This window comes from Phodopus roborovskii, unplaced genomic scaffold (genome assembly GCF_943737965.1).
Source record: "Phodopus roborovskii unplaced genomic scaffold, PHOROB, whole genome shotgun sequence".
NCBI classification, from domain to species: Eukaryota; Metazoa; Chordata; class Mammalia; order Rodentia; family Cricetidae; genus Phodopus; species Phodopus roborovskii.
In genome coordinates, this window is record NW_026126416.1 from 27166878 (window position 1) to 27185914 (window position 19037).

Consider the following 19037-nt stretch of genomic DNA (forward strand, 5'->3'; position numbering starts at 1 on the left):
TATTGTAATAAATGTTTATAGAAAAATATTCTTCCAAATTAAGATTTAATTTAGAGGAGTAGCCAGGAAACTTTGAATAGCTCAAGAAATATTTTGATTAGATTAAAACAAATTACAAATTTTCTAACCAAGTAATTTTTTTTCAATGAAATGTTACTGTTATGTGAATCCAAGAAAAGTAAATTGTATTCACAAATCAAAATACTTCTTAAAATACTATGTTGACTATTTATAGAGCCCTAAAAGGGTAACTTAAATATAATTTATCATTATTTACTTCTTTCATGGCAAAATTCTACATCTGTCAGCCTATAATGAGGTATGAATCTAAGACTTTTAGTTTTCTTAGCCATCAGAAAGTATAAAATGATTGTTTAATCATTTCCTTCCTTTAAATAGATTTTGGTACAGATAGCCTAGACTACAGCGCTGTTACGAGAAACCCTGAAATCTCAGTGGTGTGTACACAGTGAAAGTCTCTTACTGCTCATTTCAGTTCTGATGTGATTGGGGTAGATGGCCCCATTTTGTAGTCATGGATTGGACTAAGGGCGAAGGTGAGGTGAATGAGATGTAGTACCTTTTATTTATTCTTTTCTTCTTATATTTAATGAACCCCAATGTTACTTCAAGGAATATTAGGAGGTGACAAATGTGGTTATTTGTTGAGAGGTGCCTGTCATGACCACTTTGACTGCCATGCCTGCTACATCTGACACTGGCATCTTAGGATTTTCGAAGAGAAAATTACCTCCCTCCAGGTCAGAGGCCACACCTCTGCGACCCTCAGGGACTTCAGTCTCCAGTGTTGCAGGACCCATTTCTCAAGTTAGAGACCATGTCTCCTCTTCCTATTGGCATCCTACCCTGCTGTCTCAGGAACTGTGCAGAGTTCCTGCCACCCACTCAGGTCATATCCCTGTTGTCTTCTGAACCCTAACAATATTATCTTCCTGGCCAGCCCTTCCTTCCAGACAACCATTCTCTGCTCACTCAAGCAAGTGCCTGCTGATGAGATCAGCAATCTCGATATGACTTAGCTTATCTAGGATCAACTCACATTTAGATCAAGACTAACCTCAATTGAACTTAAAACCTCAACTAACTGATCCAGAACCAGCCAAGCCTGAGAACCAGCAAGCAGAGATGTAAACATCCATGCAACACAGGTGCATCAGAAACCTATACCAAAAGCTACAGCTGATGAAAGATGTGTAAGACAATACAAAAAACAAGATTAAAATGGGGAGATGGCTCAGTGGGTTGAGTGCTTGCTGCACAAATACGATGGGGGTTCCCTAGAACACACATAAAATTAACATGGGAATGGTGGCCCACCTCGATTCCAGCATGTGGGAGGCAGAAACAAGGAATTCTTGGAGCAAGCTGGACAGTCAGACTAATCTAGATAGGGAATTTTGGGTTCAGCAGGGACTCTGCCTAAACGTATACAAGTTGGAGCAATCTCCAACCTTCACACTTATGCACACAATCATGCACCAGCACATACATGAGCACACATACAGTCATGTACAGTACATATACATGGTCCCAAATGAAAGTTGTCTAGACAAAACTTCAGAAAAATAATAGAAAAAAAATATGTTCTAAGAATTCACAGAAGACCTGGATAAACTCTTGTAGAAATTTAAAGAAGACTGTAATAAAAATGCTGAATAAATTCCAAAAGCATATACACAAACAGTTACTGGAGTTAGGAAGTCAATTCAAGGTATGAGAATAAAATTCAGTGAAGAGATAGAATTGCTGAAAAAAAAAAGTGAAGTGAAATTAAGCTGGAAATGAAGAATTCCACAAGTGAAAGAGAGTGTAGTGGGAAGGCTTACTAAGGTATCCCAAGGACAGGAGAACATCAGGCTCAAAGGACAGAGAATTGATTATCCAAACAAATAAAATGAGTTCTTAGCCAGAGAGTTCCCAGAAATCTCCCAAACAACACAGACTATTGCCATCACTCATGGTTGCCAACAATAGAACCCTAGTGCTGAAGACACCTCATAGATTTGTTTATAGAACATAGAAAAATGAAGCTGGAATGATAGGTATTGGAAGGTGCTGTGTAGCATGTTGGAGAAAATCATCAATGATCTTACCCAGCTGTAGATTATGTGTGCAACAACACTCACCTGCCCAGAAACACATGCCCACTGGTACGAGAGTATTCTGGGGGCTACCAATTACTTTTTGGCTGAAGTTGAGATCTGGTCCATTGGAAGGAATCTGTGCTTGGTGCTAGCTAGAAGTTAGGGGGGTCACTGGCTCTAGAGTAAATCTATTGCTGAAGCTGGAAAATTGGGCATGTAGTTAAGCTGTCTCCTGAATATTTGTTTAAGCCCATAGACTAGTGCAGCCCTCAGCCTCTTCTAGCAGTGGGTGACTGTCAAAGCTGGGAGTCAACTGACCAAAGCGCTGAGGATAAGTGACTATTGAGTGCTCTGTCCCAAACAGGACATATGTGTCAACCCCTTCAAATTCTGAGAGCATTGCTGAAGAGAGGGAGGAGAGACTGTGAGAATCAGAGACTGGGGAGGAGTGCTGTGAAACACTTTCTTTGGGAAATGACCTGGGTGTTGCAAACATAAACAGACACCTGCACAGGACCTGTAGGTGTGCAGGACAGGAAAACATCATTGTGGAGGGGGCTAATCAGGAAGAAGGGGTCAGGAGGAGGATTAGAGGAATAAGAGGACAATGGGGTGCGCGCGCGCACGTGTGTGTTAATGCAATGTAGTCATTGTAAACCTGCATGCAAGGAACCCTGATTATGCTCACACCCCATTGTCATACAGTGCTAAAGAGTGTGGAGACAGTGAGTTCATATCTGTCCATCCATCCATCCATCCATCCATCCATCCATCCATCCATCCATTCCTTCAGCAAATGTGTATTTCATACAGTGCTAAAGAGTAGTAGACTAGACAGTAGTTCATAGGATCCAGGCCTTGTGTTCACAAAGCTTAAGGCACAGTAGAGAAGACAGACTTGTATTAGAGTGTTGTCAAACAAGCCTTTAACTGAGTGATTGATAACATTCTCAGGCCTGAAATACGATGTTGACATACAGGAACAAACACTCACTGTATATTGTATTAAATACATATAGCATTTTATACATTTTTGAGTCTGTCATATGTGTAAATGTGCATGCCTGCATGTGTGTGTGTGTTTGTATATACATTGGGTATTTTTCTCTATTGCTCTCATTTTTTTTTGAGACAGAGTCTTTTACTTAACCTGGAGCTTGCCAATTGGGTAGGCTGGCAGGCCAACAAACCCCAGGTCTTGGTCTCTACTTCAAAGTATAGGGATTATAGTCACATGATACCATGTGTTTTTTTCCCCTACTTGGGTACCAGAAATCCTAACTTAGATTCTTTATTTTTATTTTTATGTGCATTGCTGTTTGACATGCATGTCTTTGTGAATGTGTTGGATCCACTGAAACTTGAGTTACAGACAGTAGTGAGCTGCCATGTTGGTGCTGGGAATTGAACCCAGGTTCTCTGGAAAAGCAGCCAATGCTCTTAACTGCAGAGCCATTTCTCCAGTCCCCAGATCCATATTCTTTTATTTATTTATTTATTTATTTATTTATTATTTTGCATGTCGATCCCAGTTCCCTCTCCCTCCCTCCCTCCTTCCCTTTTACCCTCTCTGCCCCCTCACATGCACCCTGACCACCCTCCCATCCCATCCCCCCACCCCAATTCCACATGTAGGGCAATGCCATCCAGGTGGGGTCATGTAGGTCTGTCAGGTCATTTGAAGTAGCAACTAGGACTTTTCTCCTGTCTCTAGGTTAAGGCATTGCCTTAAGGGGGATGTGGTCACAAGGTCCTTTTGTGCACCAGGGATACATTCTGGTTCCACTGTCTGAGGTCCCTTAGACTGCTTAGACCTTCTGGCTGAGACCCATATTCAGGGGGGCCTGAGTCAGTCCCACCCAGATCCATATTCTTGTGCAGTAAGTGCTTTAACCTTTGAGCCATCTCCCCAGTGCCATCTTTATAGTCTCTGAAGGAAAAATTATCACTAGCTCCTATTTGAACCGGAGACCCAGGTTAATAGAATGGTCCCATCATGTGGCTGTTAAGTAGAGGAGTCAGAATGCAAACCAAAGTCTGATGGAAAACCCTGCCCTAACAAAGACCAACAGAGGCTGTGTATCACAGTTTAACTTCTGAGAGGATGAAAAATGTTTCAATGTAAGGTAAATTGAAAAGAACAAAACTAAGTATAAAAAAAAATCAAAGCCATTCAAGATGATGTTGTCACATTTTTGAAAAGGTATCAAAGTTCTCAGTAATTTAGAATTCCATCAGGATAGAGAATTTAGAGATGCTGTCCAAACAGACAAGTGTATTTGAGACAGGAGCAGGTTTGAGTAGGTGAATCTGTTTATTTGAAGAGTTCTCATACAAATAAATATTTTTTTTCTATTTCAAGTGTCTGAATAATCAATACATAATCAAACTCCATAAGGAAAAATAATTTGATCTAATATAATAAATATAAAAATACTTGAATTTGACAAGGCTTTTCACGTTAAGTTTTATAGGAATCAAACAACATTTATACCTGGAAATATTTGTTTATCACACATTTGTAAACCAGACATTTTTATGCCTTGGGGAAATCCCCTAATATACATGTGTTCAAGAATTTTTTTGTATATTGTTACTGACTGGACTGTGGTCTGTGTTTTGCAACGAGTGACAGGTTTACATATTTTGTGTGACTGTTAATACCCGTCTGAACCAGAGAAGGATTGACTCTTTAGTTAAGAATCTTTGTGTATTTTGTGGTCTTTTACTAAAGAATAGCATGTGTGTAATTAAAACAAAGAAAATGACATCTTCTTGGCTAAAATTATTAAGTAAGTAAGTAAGTAAATAAGTGAGTGAGTGAGTGAGTAAATAAGTAAATGGGCTTGGTTAGCACCTTGTAGCTACAGAATTTACCAGATAACTCTTCCACTCAAATGGATGGATGCACAGTCCATCACAGCACAACTGATAGATAGGATTCCATTAAAAGACACAAAGAATCATTTCTGTTTGACTGGTGATGCTAATATGGTTATTGTGGTGTTAATGTTGGGTGGCTGCTGACTTAATATTAAGAAAGTTGTGTGAGGTCTTGGTTTCCAAGAACTCAAATAAAACCCCTTGGCTTTAAAAATTATGGTTATTTTTGTTTTGTTTTTCTGGACAGGGTTTCTCTGTATTGCTTTGGAGCCTGTCCTGGAACTAGTTCTGTAGATCTGGCTGGCCTCAAACTCACAGAGATCTGCCTGTCTCTGCCTCCCGAGTGCTGGGATTAAAGGCCTATGCCACCAACGCCCAGCTGGCTTTAGAAAGTATGAAGATGACATTTTCTTCCTTCCTTCCTTCCTTCCTTCCTTCCTTCCTTCCTTCCTTCCCTCCCTCCCTCCCTCCCTCCCTCCCTCCCTCCCTTCCTTCCTTCAACTCCCCCTCCCTCCCTCTTGACTAGGCTGGCCTCAAACTCACAGAGATTCACCTCTTTCTCTCTCTGCTTTCTAGGGAAAGAGATAGTCACCTCATTAGTTAGCACAGCAGTAGTTGGGTAATCGCCTAAACATCAAGAAGTTCTTGGCTAGTGAACTTCTCGACTAGCAATGATGGTGCCTTGTCCAGTGTCCAGCCTGTCCTATGGAAGAGTTGCAGTGTGGACAAGCAAAGAATATCACTAATAATGTGCAGAAAGAAGCAAAGCTTCTTAGTTTTGGAAAATCATGGGACATTTTTCTTATAATTTTCACTCATAAACTACATATTTCCTCCTTGAGTAAATAGTTGAAGAAACTTATCAAATTGTTAGTTACCCAATAATCCAGCAGGCTGAATTTAGAATTTAAAATACCAAGGAATGTTCAAAATGAGAACTTGTAGCTTTTGTGCAGTATAGGTATTTCTCTATCATTATAAAATGTATGAACTACTAAGTGTTTTCATGTCTTTTCTCTTCAGAAGGGGGAAATGAGAGTAACCACCTTGATTATGTTTACACTTAATCATTCAGATGACCCCTCTCCCTACCAAATTGTATCATTTCCAACTAAGACGACCATGTGAGAAATGATTTTATTTTCTCCAAATGGTTTTCTTATCCTTTCCAGCCATTTATCATCTCTTCTTCTAATAGAATTAGAAAGAAGAAAGCAAGGTCTCAGGAGAGTCTCCCTTGATTCTTATGCTTTGTGGGTGGGGAATATTTTTGCTTATTTTTGATGTGCTTTAAGGTGCCTATCTGTTTTCATCATTCTCTTTGGCTTCTATTACAGTTAGGTCATACCAAGATATTTGGTATTTGAGTTCCCATTTTCATGATATCGACCTTTTCATTTATCATAGATTTGCTATAATACTTATGTCATCTCTCAACCCCTTTCCTATTGAAAGAAAATTATGTGATTGAGTGTTTTACCTGCATGTATATAGGAGTCCCATGTATGCACCTGGTGCCCTTAAATGCAGAAGAAGCCATCAGATACCAACCCTGAAACTGGAGTTATAGTTGCGGTTTGAGTGCAGGGAACGGAACATAAGTCCTTTGCAAGTGCAGCAAGTTTTCTTAGCCATGAACACATCTGTTCAGCCTCATAATCCCCAAGTATCTCTCCAACAAATATTTTTATAATTTTAATTGGAGACAGTATGGTAGGTTGTGGGAATACATAGAAATGTGTGTAGTGTTTCCCACAAAGGAAGCTGGTAGCCCATTTGGAAAGAGTAGAAGAGAAATGGGAACATTAATGTTTAATGCCAATGGAGCTGAGAAAGGGGAAACAGCATTTTTATCAGTTAAAAAATACTTTGGCTTTGTGCCCAGGGTTTTGTTGTGATGGAACCCTGTGTTTACTATTTTGAGATCTGGGGCCACACTATTAGGAAGCTGTGCTGGGGCTTTCTTGCTCTCCAGGAGCTCATATAGAACTTGGCCCTATAGTCCCTGGCAGAAAGGCAACATCAATATCAGGCTAGATGTGGGCACATGTTCTTTCTGGAAATAGTGAGCCAAAATATTCAAGGTTGAATTTACCTCCCTGTCAACCTTTGTTTATGACAATGAAAATGATCAAACGAATGCTTTTTATATTGTTATTGGCAAGGAACCATAAATCATGTTGTTTTTGCCCAAATCACATTTTTTTTTTTTTTTGAATCATGGCCAAATTTGAAGTTTGAGTATTAGGTGAGGAAATTAAGATAATTTTTAAGGGCTCCTGTCAGCCTGTTATTTGTGCAAGTTTTGCTGGTGAGGCCCATTCAATTCAAGGTTATGTGAAACTCAGACATGTGAAAATTATTGGTCAAGGAAAAGATGATCACAAAATCTGAGAATTCAGAAAAAGCTCTGGATCCACAATGTAGTGTTCTAAAGAACGTTAACCAGTTGAAACTCCTTTTAATTTACTTTTTAATAAACAGGTAAGATGTAATAAGAGCTAATTGCAATTTAGTTACTTGGTCTAAGAAACAACCTTGTACAGGCTGTTTGTTTCAGTGAAACCCAAGCTAGCAGGCTCTTCTTTAGCACTGGATGCCTGGGAAGGCCCACAGAATGACCAAATGGAGGTCTTTTCTTTTCTAATTAGGAAATGGTAAGGAGAGGTTACAGAAGGTGCCATTTGTAATTTGAAATATGACCAGCCTTTCTGGTCAGGAGTCATCAGGCTCCTTGATTCACAGCTGTAGCTGTGGCTGTGATTTGAAAAGGAAACCAGCATTCCAGAAAGGGAAGAAACCCTGGAAAAAAAGTTTTCAGTATCAGAAGGTGGCTTAGAGAGAGGATTGGTCCCTACCTACTATGCTTTAGAACTTAAGTCTTAGGTGAAGACACAATGCCCAGTGTTACTGTGTGGTGGTAGAATTGTAAGATTCATGACCTAGAGGGAGGATTGAGTCTTAGTAGTATGCCCTTGAAAGTACTGTAGGAGAAGCCAATCACTTTTCACACACTCCTACTCTAACGCGCCACCACAGATTCAAAAGATTGGAACCAATTGGTTTTGAACAGAAAGCTCCAAAGCTATTATATTTATTTATTTGGTTTCATTTGGCAGTTTACAGTAAGTAAAATGACAAAATATGGACATTTGTCATTTTATATTTGTAAAAAGTCACTTTAATATATCCTAAGATTAAAAATTGGTACTTTGAAATATTCTTAAGGGTAAAAAAAAAAAAAAAAAAACTCATGGTTCTTAGGGCTCTGTTCTTATTGGTCAGAGTAGACAGTCCTGCTTAGAAATATTTGATGGATTTCCATTTTCACATGTTTCAGCTTACTACTTCCCAACACAAATCCTGCATGTGTAACAGTATGCTTTCTAAAAGGGAAGGACAGTGCATTGCACATTAGTGGTTGGGTGATGAAGTGAGTTTGCAGGGAGTCTAAAGAGGCTTGCTTCTTTTCCAGGGGTTGTCATCTGTGAGGCACCTAACAACAAACTAGACAAGTTCTCTGGAGTCCTCTCTTGGAAGGAAAACAAGCACACCCTCAGCAACCAGAAGATAATCCTGAGAGGCTGTGTCCTGAGGAATACCAGCTGGTGCTTTGGAATGGTTCTTTTTGCAGGTACAGCGTATAGTCCAGGGCCATCTCTGCTCTGTCCCTTCCTACAGTCATTTTAGTTCATGATTCTCTATGGATGTGGACATGCACAGTTTTTATTGAATGCCAAGTGCTGGCTCCTGAGTTCACCCTACAGTGGGTTTCCTTAGAGGAGACAGCTGTGCTCTGAGTATAATCCACATGGTTCCAGCTTGTGGGAACCACTGATAACTTGAATTCATTCTTAAGGATGCTGAAACCTTCAGTACCTGATGCTACCTAAACTTTTACTGCTCAGTTTCTTTCTCTTTAGTCCTGTCATTTGCATCTATCAGTCTAGGCAGTAACCTGCCCTTAAAACCAAAGATCTATAAGAAAGAGGGCCCCTCCTCATACTGCAGCTCACATTGGGAAAGGTCAGGAGGCTCTTTTGAGAAAGCCTTCTTGGTGAGTTATCATTATGTTTGTCACCAGGGCATATGGGTGTTATGAGTATGTTTTCTGCCGGTCTGGTCCCACTGCCATGCCAGCCCCAATTAATACACAGAGATGCTGTATTTGATATAAAGTTGTAGGCCAGTTACTAGTTTCTTATTGGATAGCTCTGTCTTAAATATTAACTCATTTCGATTAATCTAAGTATTTCCCCATGGTCTTATCTTACCGGAGAGAGAGCCCAGCGTACTACCCTGTAGATCCTCCATCTTGAATTTCCTCGCTACTATTTCCTCTTTCCTCCTAGTTTCCTTGTCCCACCTATTTTGCTTTCCTGTTGGCCAACAGTGCTTTATTCATTAACCAATAAGAGAAACATATTTACAGAATGATATCTCCCATCAGATGGGTCTGAAGGCTGTGCTTCATGGAGGAATGGAAGGATGGAGGGAGGGATGGAAAATGGTAACTTTTCCTTATTTGGTTTTGTTTGTTCCTCACATTCAATATATCAAACCCCAGTTGTTTACCCTTTCTACTCCTCCCAGGCTTCTCTCCCAGATCCACTCCGTTTTCCTTCAGAAAAGAGCAGGCCTCCCAGGGACATCAACTGAACATGACATAACAAGATGCAGTGAGACTAAGCATAAACCTTCATATCAAGGCTGGTCCAGACAGCCTAGTAAGGGGAAAAGGGCCCCAAGATCAGGCTACAGAGTCAAAGACACACACTGTTAGGAGCTTCACAAAACCCCAAGCTAAATAATCATAGCATGTATTTAGAGGATCTAGTACAGACCCACGTAGGGTCTGCAATTGGCGCTTCATATCTCTGCGAGCTCTCATAAGCCCTGCTTAGTTGATTTTGTGGGTTGTGTTCTTGTGGTGGTCTAGACCCCTCTGGCTACTACAATTCTTCATCCCCCTCTTCTGTGGGGTTCCCTAATCTCAGCCTAAAGTTTGTCTGTGCCTCTCTGCATCTGTTCCCATCAGCTGCCAGAGGAAGCTTCTCTGATGATGATTGGGCCAGGCACCAACTTATGAGTATAGCAGAACATCATTAGGAATCATTTCATTGACTGTCCCCAACCAACAAGTTGTGTTTGGTTCTACCCTAGATCTCTGGACCATCCAGCTTCTGGTTCTATGCCATACAGGCAATGTCCAGCATGGGCTCCCTCTTGTAGCATGGGTCTCAAGTTAGACCAGTCACTGGTTGGCCACTCCCAGAAGCTCTGAGTCACCATTATCCCAGCACATTTTTTCAGCAAAGGCTGGCTGTGGGTCATGGGTTTTGAGACTGGGTTGATGGTTCAGTCCTACCACTGGGTGCCTAGCCTGGTTACAGAAGATGGTTGGTTCAGGGTTCATATCCTTCATTACTAAGCATCCTCACTAGAGTCACCCTCATGGGTTCCAGTCACTGCACTAGGTTTCCATTTCCCCCCCTATGTGCCCACTCATCCAGTAGTCTTTCCCCATAACTTTACCTTCCATCCTCCATTCTGATTGGACCCCTTCTTTTCCCATCCCCAACTTTCCCCATTCCCTCCAGAAAAATCTATTTCCACTTCCCAGGGAGATCCATGTGTCCTACTAGAGCTCTCTTTGTTATTTAGCCTCTCTGGGTCTGTGGACTGTAGTATAATTATCCTTTATTTAACAGCTAATATCCACTTATAAGTGAGTACATATCAGGTTTATCTTTCTGGGTTTGGGTTGCCTCACTCAGGTGATTTTTTTTCTAATCAGCAAGTTTCATGATGTCATTTTCTTTTTTAATAGCTGAGTAGGACTCCATTGTATAAATTACCACATTTTCTTTATCCATTCTTCAGTTAAGGGACATCTAGGCTGTTTCCAGTTTTTGGCTATTGTGAATAAAGCCTCTGTGCACATAGTTGAGCAAGTGTGCTTGTGGTAGGATGGGTGTCTTTTGCCTATCCAATGTTTTTGCTTTCTTTATCTCTGTGACTCTGAGGTAGCATTCTTCTCAGGAACAATAGCATAAGCTGACAGAGCCACCCAGATTGTACTTATAGCTTCATTTTCTAGCCCTGGATAAAAAAACTCCCGTTTATTGTGACATCAAATTAAGATGTGTTTTGTGTCTGTTGATTATATGTGTAATTGAAATTGGATTATTTTTCTTAGTTGACTTTTCTTAACAACAACAAATTTTCATTAAAGGCTCAATGTGTTTCAAAGCCAGGAAAAGTCCTTCTTGTTGCTTCTAAATACCTTCAGCTGTGGGTGTGAGCATTATTTCTCTCTCAGGGCATTGCCATGTATAGAGATCTAGAAAATCTCTAAGTGAAGCAGAATTATGCTTTTGTCTGAGTCTGAACCTAGTTTCATGTTTCTTTCATCAGATTATTTTCATTAGTGAGATAAGTCTGTCTATGGTTATTTATGTCATATTTCCTTCTTTCCTGCAAAGAAAAAGCCAAGCCTACCTATATGTTTCTTTTACTTTAAATTAAAAGTATGGAGAGTTCAATACAGACCCGAAGGTCTCCTATCAATAGTCTCTTGTTTTGATCCCTGTTATCAGTGAAGTGGAGATGTCTTATCCTAGTCCTAGTGATGGGCTGTCATTCAAAAGTTCCTTACATTTGTATAATCTTGTTCAGTATGACTAGTTCAAGGCTCTAGTTCAACTGAGTCACATTATGTGTGCTAAGACAGCTGTTGAGAGCCGCTCCTGATAGCTGTTAAGGGGGCCAAGGTTTTCATAATAATGTCTCTGTGGGAAGGCTATTTTATGTGAATAGAAGGAGATGAGTTGAACAGAAGTTCATAGACTAGGGATGAGGCAGGTGTGGGGGCAGACCAGGCAGAGAATCCTTGCTCTGAGACGTCTAGGCTCTTCCTTCTGTGGAACACAGGGTAACAATGAACACACTAGAACACACCTCTTGGATGCAATGGGATGTGTATGGAAGAGGGTACTTGTTGATATTTTTTTCCATGCCTACTTTTCAATTCTTTTATCATCAGTTCAGAGCACACTGACATCTCTGTGGGCTGAGCTGGGAAAAAGAAATATTCTCTGTATTTTGGTGGAGGAGAGAAGGAACTCTCTGTTCTTTTGTGCTGCATCTGGATGTTCACTTTTAGAGGGTATTTGTCAGGAAGACATTTGTAAAGTACACAGTGTTTGCATTGACTTTAGTTAAGAGAGAGCTTAACTAGAATACTGGCAAGGGGAAGAATTCAGGGTTGATTTTGTCCATGTCAGAATTGGACAGAATGGTTATTCTGAGTCCCTAAGTCTTGAGACATTTGATTAGGAACCAAATTCTAGGCAGTACTTAGATCTTGTGAAAATTGAACCCAAAATGAATCATTAACTCTTCTTTTTATATTTAAATGCCTCTTATATATCCTGTTTAGGATGTGCAAAGATGGAGTTCAGAGGCTTGGTTTACTTTAGAAATATGTCACTCACAAGGTTAACACACATAGACACCTTGTGTTGTTCCCATGCTACTGGCTTTCCTTTGTGTTCAAGAGGGAGCAAAGCTTGTTCCTGATAGGAGGGACAATACTCACTCAAGGAGTCTGCAGAGCTCTGTGCCATCTTAGTGTATATAAAGTCTGGGTGCTGGATGCCATTCATTTGCCCTTTGAGGTTTTACCTCATCATTTTCCAACCTTCATTTTGCTTTGCATGCTGGTACATGTAGTTGATATTCACAATTTTCCTTAATTTTTGGCTTTTGTTTTGGTGAGTTTGGAAAGAAACCAAAAGGATAAAAATTATTAAATTCTAGTATTTATTCACCAACTCTACATTTCTATATAGTTATTTCAAATCGGTTGGGTCCTTCAACATAAAGTCACCCTTGTAAAGGCTGCAAACCTAGAGCTCCCACCTTTAGGATCCAATAATATGCCTTCCTGCATCACCTTAGCTTAGGTGGAGAAACAGTTGGATTGCTAGTAAGCCTCCTGTCTGTATTAGTCTTTTGCTTCCAATATGCCCCACCCATACTTTATAGAATTTCTACATAAACTTTTTTTTTGATTTGTATTTTCTTTATTACTAGTAACAGTGAAAAGTTTTGTGATATTCCTTAGTCATTTTTTCTCTTCTTCTGAGAACTCTCTTCTTAGGTCCCATTTTTCAAATGCAGTTTTTTCTTTTGTTTTGTTTTCATTCTTTGTTTCTTGAGTTCTTTATATATTCTGTGTATTAATCCTCTGTCAAATTTATAACTGGTAAAGATTCTCTCCCATTCTCTGGTATTTCTTTTCACCCAGTTGATTGTTTCTTCTTTTTTTAAAATTTAATTTATTATTTTACATGTCGATCCCAGTTCCCCCTCTGTCCCTCCCTCCGTCCCCCTCCCTCCCTTACTTTTACCCTCACTGCCCTCTCACATGCACCCTATCCACCCTCCCCTCCCATCCCGTGCCAGATCTACATAAACTTTTCTACACACTTTTACTCATGTAGTTGTAAGTCTTGTATGATAGAAATTATTTGATACTGTTAATATGCTACTTCCAGACAATTATGATGGTGATTATATAATCTCAGACAGAGGTGAGTGCTGATTAAAAGACCAGGTATTCACAAGGAAGAAGATAACGAGATTGTGACTTTGGGAAAGTTTTCCTGAACTGATTTTTGTGGACTAATACAAACAAAAATGAAGAGTTAGGGAAGTGGAAGGAAGCAGAGAGTATAAGGTTGGCAAGGCATGGGCCAAGGTGTTGTGGGATAAGTCAAGTCGGAACCTTCAGAGTTCAGATGGGGAGCAGACAGTACAAAGGGTGTTCATGGGAATGTGACTGGGTTGTGGGGAGCAGCTGGGCTGTGCATACACCGTGATTTATGTGTAAAAGTTAGGTCTTTATCCCAGGAGCTTGGGGGAAACCATCAAGAGTGGTTAAGAGGCAGAATATATATTAAACATTAAGAATAAATATATAGGAAGGATGGACTTTTACCTATACTGTATATAACATTTGTAAATGTACAGTAGGTCCTGAAATGAGTGCACAGTTGGGGTATGAGATGCAGGACATATTGATTAGTAGTCAGGACAGAGCAGATACAGGGAAGCAAAGGTACTAGGAATTTTTTTTAATTAAATTTTTTTAAACCAAGAATTTGTAAATAAAAAAATTACATGCCAAAATTAACCAAACCAAAAGTCATTAAGTCTCTGCCTACTTCTGTGCAATTAGAAAATTGCAATTTGAAGCTGAGGAGCCTGGTGATGAGGCTTTTTTCAGTTAGTAGATGATGGTATTTTACACCAAGATAGGGACTGTGAAAGTAGAGATGATGGAATGTCAGAAGCTTCTCAGAAAGTTGAATGTAGAAACTTTACTGACCAGATTTAAAGGTGGAAATAAGGCTTGTTATCTATGATGATTCTTTGTTGTTGTTATATTCTGTGTTCAAGGAATCATTTCAATTTTCCTCTATTTTTTAAGATTTGCTTTGAGTCCTAATTGATGATTATTTTAGAGACTAGTCTATGGGTTGCTGAAAAAGCATGGATTCTTCACTGTTGAGGTGGAATATTCTGTAGATGTTTGTTAATTCCATTTGATCTATGATGCTATTTAATTTGGCATCTCTCTCTCTCTCTCTCTCTCTCTCTCTCTCTCTCTCTGTTTTGGTTATGAGCCTAGCCTTTAACAGCTGAGCCATCTCTCCAGCCCTATTTATATTTTGTCAGGACGGTCTGTTAGTTGGTAAGAGCAGGGAGTTAGATTTACCTATTACTATTTGGCTGAGCTTATCTGTGACTTTACATGTAATGATTTTTGTTTAATGAAATTGTGTGTTTTGTCTTCAGGACATGTATGTTTAGAATGATAATAATCCCTTTATGGGTTTTCCCCTTAATCAATATAAAATGAGTTTATGTTTCTCACTAGTTTGGGTTTGAAGTTTATTTAGCCAGATATTAAAACAGTAACACCTGGATGTTTTGTAGGTTCCTTTTGACTGGAATATACTTCTCGTCCTTTAACCCTAAAGTAGTTTGTCTTTTGTGGCAGGTTTGTTTCTGAAAAGAAGAAAACAAATGATTCCTGCTTTTTGAGCCAGTCTACTAGCCTGTGCCTTTTGATTGGGGAATTTGTAACATTCAGAGTTAATATTGCTATATTGTTCCAGCCATTATTAGATTGGTTTATTTTTTCAAAATTGTTATTTTTCTTTTATAGGTCCTGACACTAAACTAATGCAGAACAGTGGTAAGACAAAGTTTAAAAGGACAAGCATTGACAGACTAATGAATACCCTAGTCCTGTGGGTAAGTCTCTGATAGGTTGATGAGTACTCTTGTGCTATGAGTGAGCCATTAGGAGGTTGACAATTACTCGGCTAGTACTCCGGGAGAGTCCCTGGCAAGTTTGTGAGCAATCTGGTGCTATAGATGCATCACTGATTGAATTAGGCAATGTCACTGGTCATTGCTATCTTAATATACTTAATTTGCTTTTCAGAGAATTCACTCAGAAGTCTAAACTCTTTTTGAAACTTATATTGTATATTTTATATTTAGGGCTCAGTTTATTCACTTCTATTTCATAGATTAAAATAAATTATCAGCAAGTGGTAGGATATAATGTGAGAGGTAGCCTAGTTTTTATACAAGGCCTTTGTCTTCAAGTCTTTGTGTTTGGAAAACTAAATCATTTTCCCCCTTAAGTGCTGTCTATTGAATTTATTTTGTTGATAGAAAATGGTGACACCCAGGCTCATTGCTCCCCCTACCATCACTGGCACAGACACTCCCCTTTGTGTATGGTTACTTTTGGCCTTCTTGCTTTTCAAGCATTACTGAGGTATAAAACTAAATCATTTTGGAGATATGTAAAATCTTATCTTTGCTCAAACCTTCTTTACATAGCTGTGGATAATGGTGGCGTCACTGGTATCTGATCTGTTATAAATGGCTCTATTCTCATAAAAGTCAGGTTTATTGATTTACTATTGCTGTTTAGAAATTCTGATATTTTTTAAACAAGGACTTATGTTTTTGTTTTACATTGCACCCTGCCAACTTTGGAGCGGACTTTCCTTAGGAAGTCTCTACTTTCTAAGTCATAGCTGTCCTTCCTCATGGAAGTGCCTAGATCTCATTAGTTCATAATTTTCTTTCTCTGATGAGGCTTGGTTTTTCTCTTCTCAGTTTTGAAGGAAAATGAGTAGAAACTACCACTTGTTTAGTTCAAACATGTACTTCTTCTTACATTCCATCCCTTTAGCAGCTAAGTTTGTTTTATCTCATACTATTGATCTCATCATTTTCTTACTTGTGTCCTAAGGATTTGTTCATTTATGAGATACTTGATTTGAAAACTACTTTAACTTTGAAATGCAAGGACAGAAACATTGAAGCATGTTTCCTAGTACCTTATCACGGACTTTCCAAGAGTCTTAAAGAATCTAAGCTCTAATGTATTTGCTTAATTGACATATAATGTAATAGCTTGACTCTGAATAGGAGAAGAAAATGAACACTGACTGAATACAAATATTAATAAGACTATGCTTTGCTTTACATATCACAGTCCAACACATTCACCCCCTTGGCTTAGGGTTCCTGGAATGGAGGTGGTATGTTTACAAGGAATCTTATCCACTCTAAGAATTTCCAATTTAAATGGCTCTAACCCCCTTCTGGGGTTTGAATTGTCTATCTATCTATCTATCTATCTATCTATCTATCTATCTATCTCCTATCTAATATATCTATAATCTATTATCTATCCTACCTACCTACCTACCTATTTACCATCTATCATATATCCTATTATATATAATCTATTATCTATCCTATCTATCTACCTCAGGGTAAAGTCATTGCCTTGGAAGCTGGCACTGCCCTTCATTTCTGTGGTAGAAATAGGATGATTTTTGGGGGGATTTAAAAGATAAATCCATTCTTAAGTTAGGATACTTATTGTGAAACATCATTAATTGTAATGGTTTAAAGTAATATAAAGTAATTTATATTAACAATCATTAAAAGGAGAAGATATGGTGATACAGATACCAAATTGGTAAGGTATAGGGGATGCAATTTAATTTTTCTCTCATGTCTAGTTTTGCTAATATATCTTCAGTAACGTTTTCTTCAACTCTGTCTTCATATGCTCCTATTGTATTCATGATTATGAAGAAGAAAACAGTTCTAGACTGCAGAAATAATCCTTTTTGGAGAAAAATTTCCACATTCCTACTTTGTAGATCCATTTCTGCCTTGATAGTGGCTAATTATGAGCTCCCTTAGCAGAACAAATCTTTACAAATTCATTTGCAAGACACTGCATTTGTGTCCATCTGTGAGACTGTGGGTATAGACTCACTGATGACTTACTTCATTGTCTCTCTGACTGACGAACTTCTAGACTGTTTTTCTAATTCGGAGAGTAATGGTGATGTTAAAATCTGGCATGTATTTTTACCTTGCCTCCCACTTAGTATCTATATCATAAGGTGCGTTGGTTCATCCTTCTATTTTTTTGTTGTCTGTAAGGATCTGTGGACGTATCTACAGCTAAGCGTTCTGACATGTGTGAGATGATGAAGGAAGCATCAGTCAGGGTGCTAGTTGCTAATCTTGTTGCTGTGATCAAACACCTGGCAAAACCACTTGAAAGAAGAATTTAGTTTGGTTCACATCTCTGGGGATGCAGTCAGTCACAGTGGTGGAGGTGTGTCCGCAGGAGGAGGCTGGCCACATTGAATTGGCCATTGTGGAGTAATAGTGAAAGCACGACAGCAGGAGGCAGCTGGCCACATGGCACTCACACTTAGTGAGCAGAGAGAGATGGCTGCTGGTGCTCAGCTTGCTTCATCCTTTAAATAGTCTGGGAGCACCTGCTGGTGGAGCGTGGCTGCCCATATGTGGGTGGGTCTTCCCTCTTCAGTTAATCCAGTCTAGTCATTCCTTACTGACTTGCCTACAGGCTTGTTTCCATGGTGACTCTAAAGTCCATCACACTGTCAGTAGAGGTGAACTTTTACAGTAATTACAGCTGGGCAGCAGATGTAACCTGGGTCCTTCCAGGGCACTGAGGGCACACGGTCTTCTGGACTTCAAGCATTGAAGCATGTGATTTGTTAGGGAGTACGGATGTGTAGCTACCTAAGTGACAGAGGCCAATCTGCAGCATAGTCTTTTCTGTGCTTATTCTTTAGTTTTTAATATGTGGTGGATAATGGTATCTGCCTCAGAGAGAGAGAGAGAGAGAGAGAGAGAGAGAGAGAGAGAGAGAGAGAGAAAATTAAGTAAGAAAATATATGTCAGATATTTAGCTATATGTATTTTATTCTCATGCTTTATTGTAAGTAAGAAAAAGGTTTATGTAACTTGATTTTCAAATGGCAATTTCTTATGGGAAATTAACTTGTAGTTATATTGTGTTGATTTGACTAATTTAGGGTTCACATTCACCTTAACCAGACTTCTATACTTCTATTCTTGTTTCAGATCTTTGGATTTCTGGTATGCCTGGGAATTACTCTTGCAGTAGGAAATTCAATATGGCAAAGTGAAGTTGGGGACCAGTTCAGAACTTTCCTCTTCTGGAGAGAAGGCGAGAAGAGTTCTTTGCTCTCAGGATTCTTAACTTTCTGGTCATACATTATCATCCTCAACACGCTTGTCCCCATTTCATTATATGTGAGGTGAGATGAGAGTTTATGCTACAGTGAAATTGTTTCATCATTCACCCTGTGTATGATCTGCTACATGTGCTAGGAATGAGGTGACTTAGCTCTTTAATTCTATTTTACTTGAACTTTTTTTTTGAATTACAGTAAATATGTTTTATTTTTTCCTTGGTTAGTAAGGTTTCTCAGGGATGAATTTCTTTGGAAAATCTGCCACAAGCTCATGTAATCTGATCAGTAAAATTGATCTGGTCTAAGGTAAGAAAAAGAAAACCTGAGATATTTTGAGACGTGGCCTCCCTGTCATTGGTCTGTCTCAAGTACCAGGACACAGGTGCTGTTCTACTATTCA

The 19037-nt window shown here is 39.2% G+C and overlaps 1 protein-coding gene across 1 annotated transcript in view; it reads left to right on the forward strand.

Moving 5' to 3' along the window:
* Positions 1-19037, forward strand: part of Atp8b4 (ATPase phospholipid transporting 8B4 (putative)) — a 165171-nt gene that overhangs the window by 64279 nt on the left and 81855 nt on the right. Inside the window, exons 9-11 of the mRNA XM_051183488.1 lie at positions 8464-8622; positions 15226-15314; positions 18504-18700. Of these exons, the coding sequence (XP_051039445.1) occupies positions 8464-8622; positions 15226-15314; positions 18504-18700 (445 nt within the window). The remainder of the gene's footprint in view (positions 1-8463; positions 8623-15225; positions 15315-18503; positions 18701-19037) is intronic.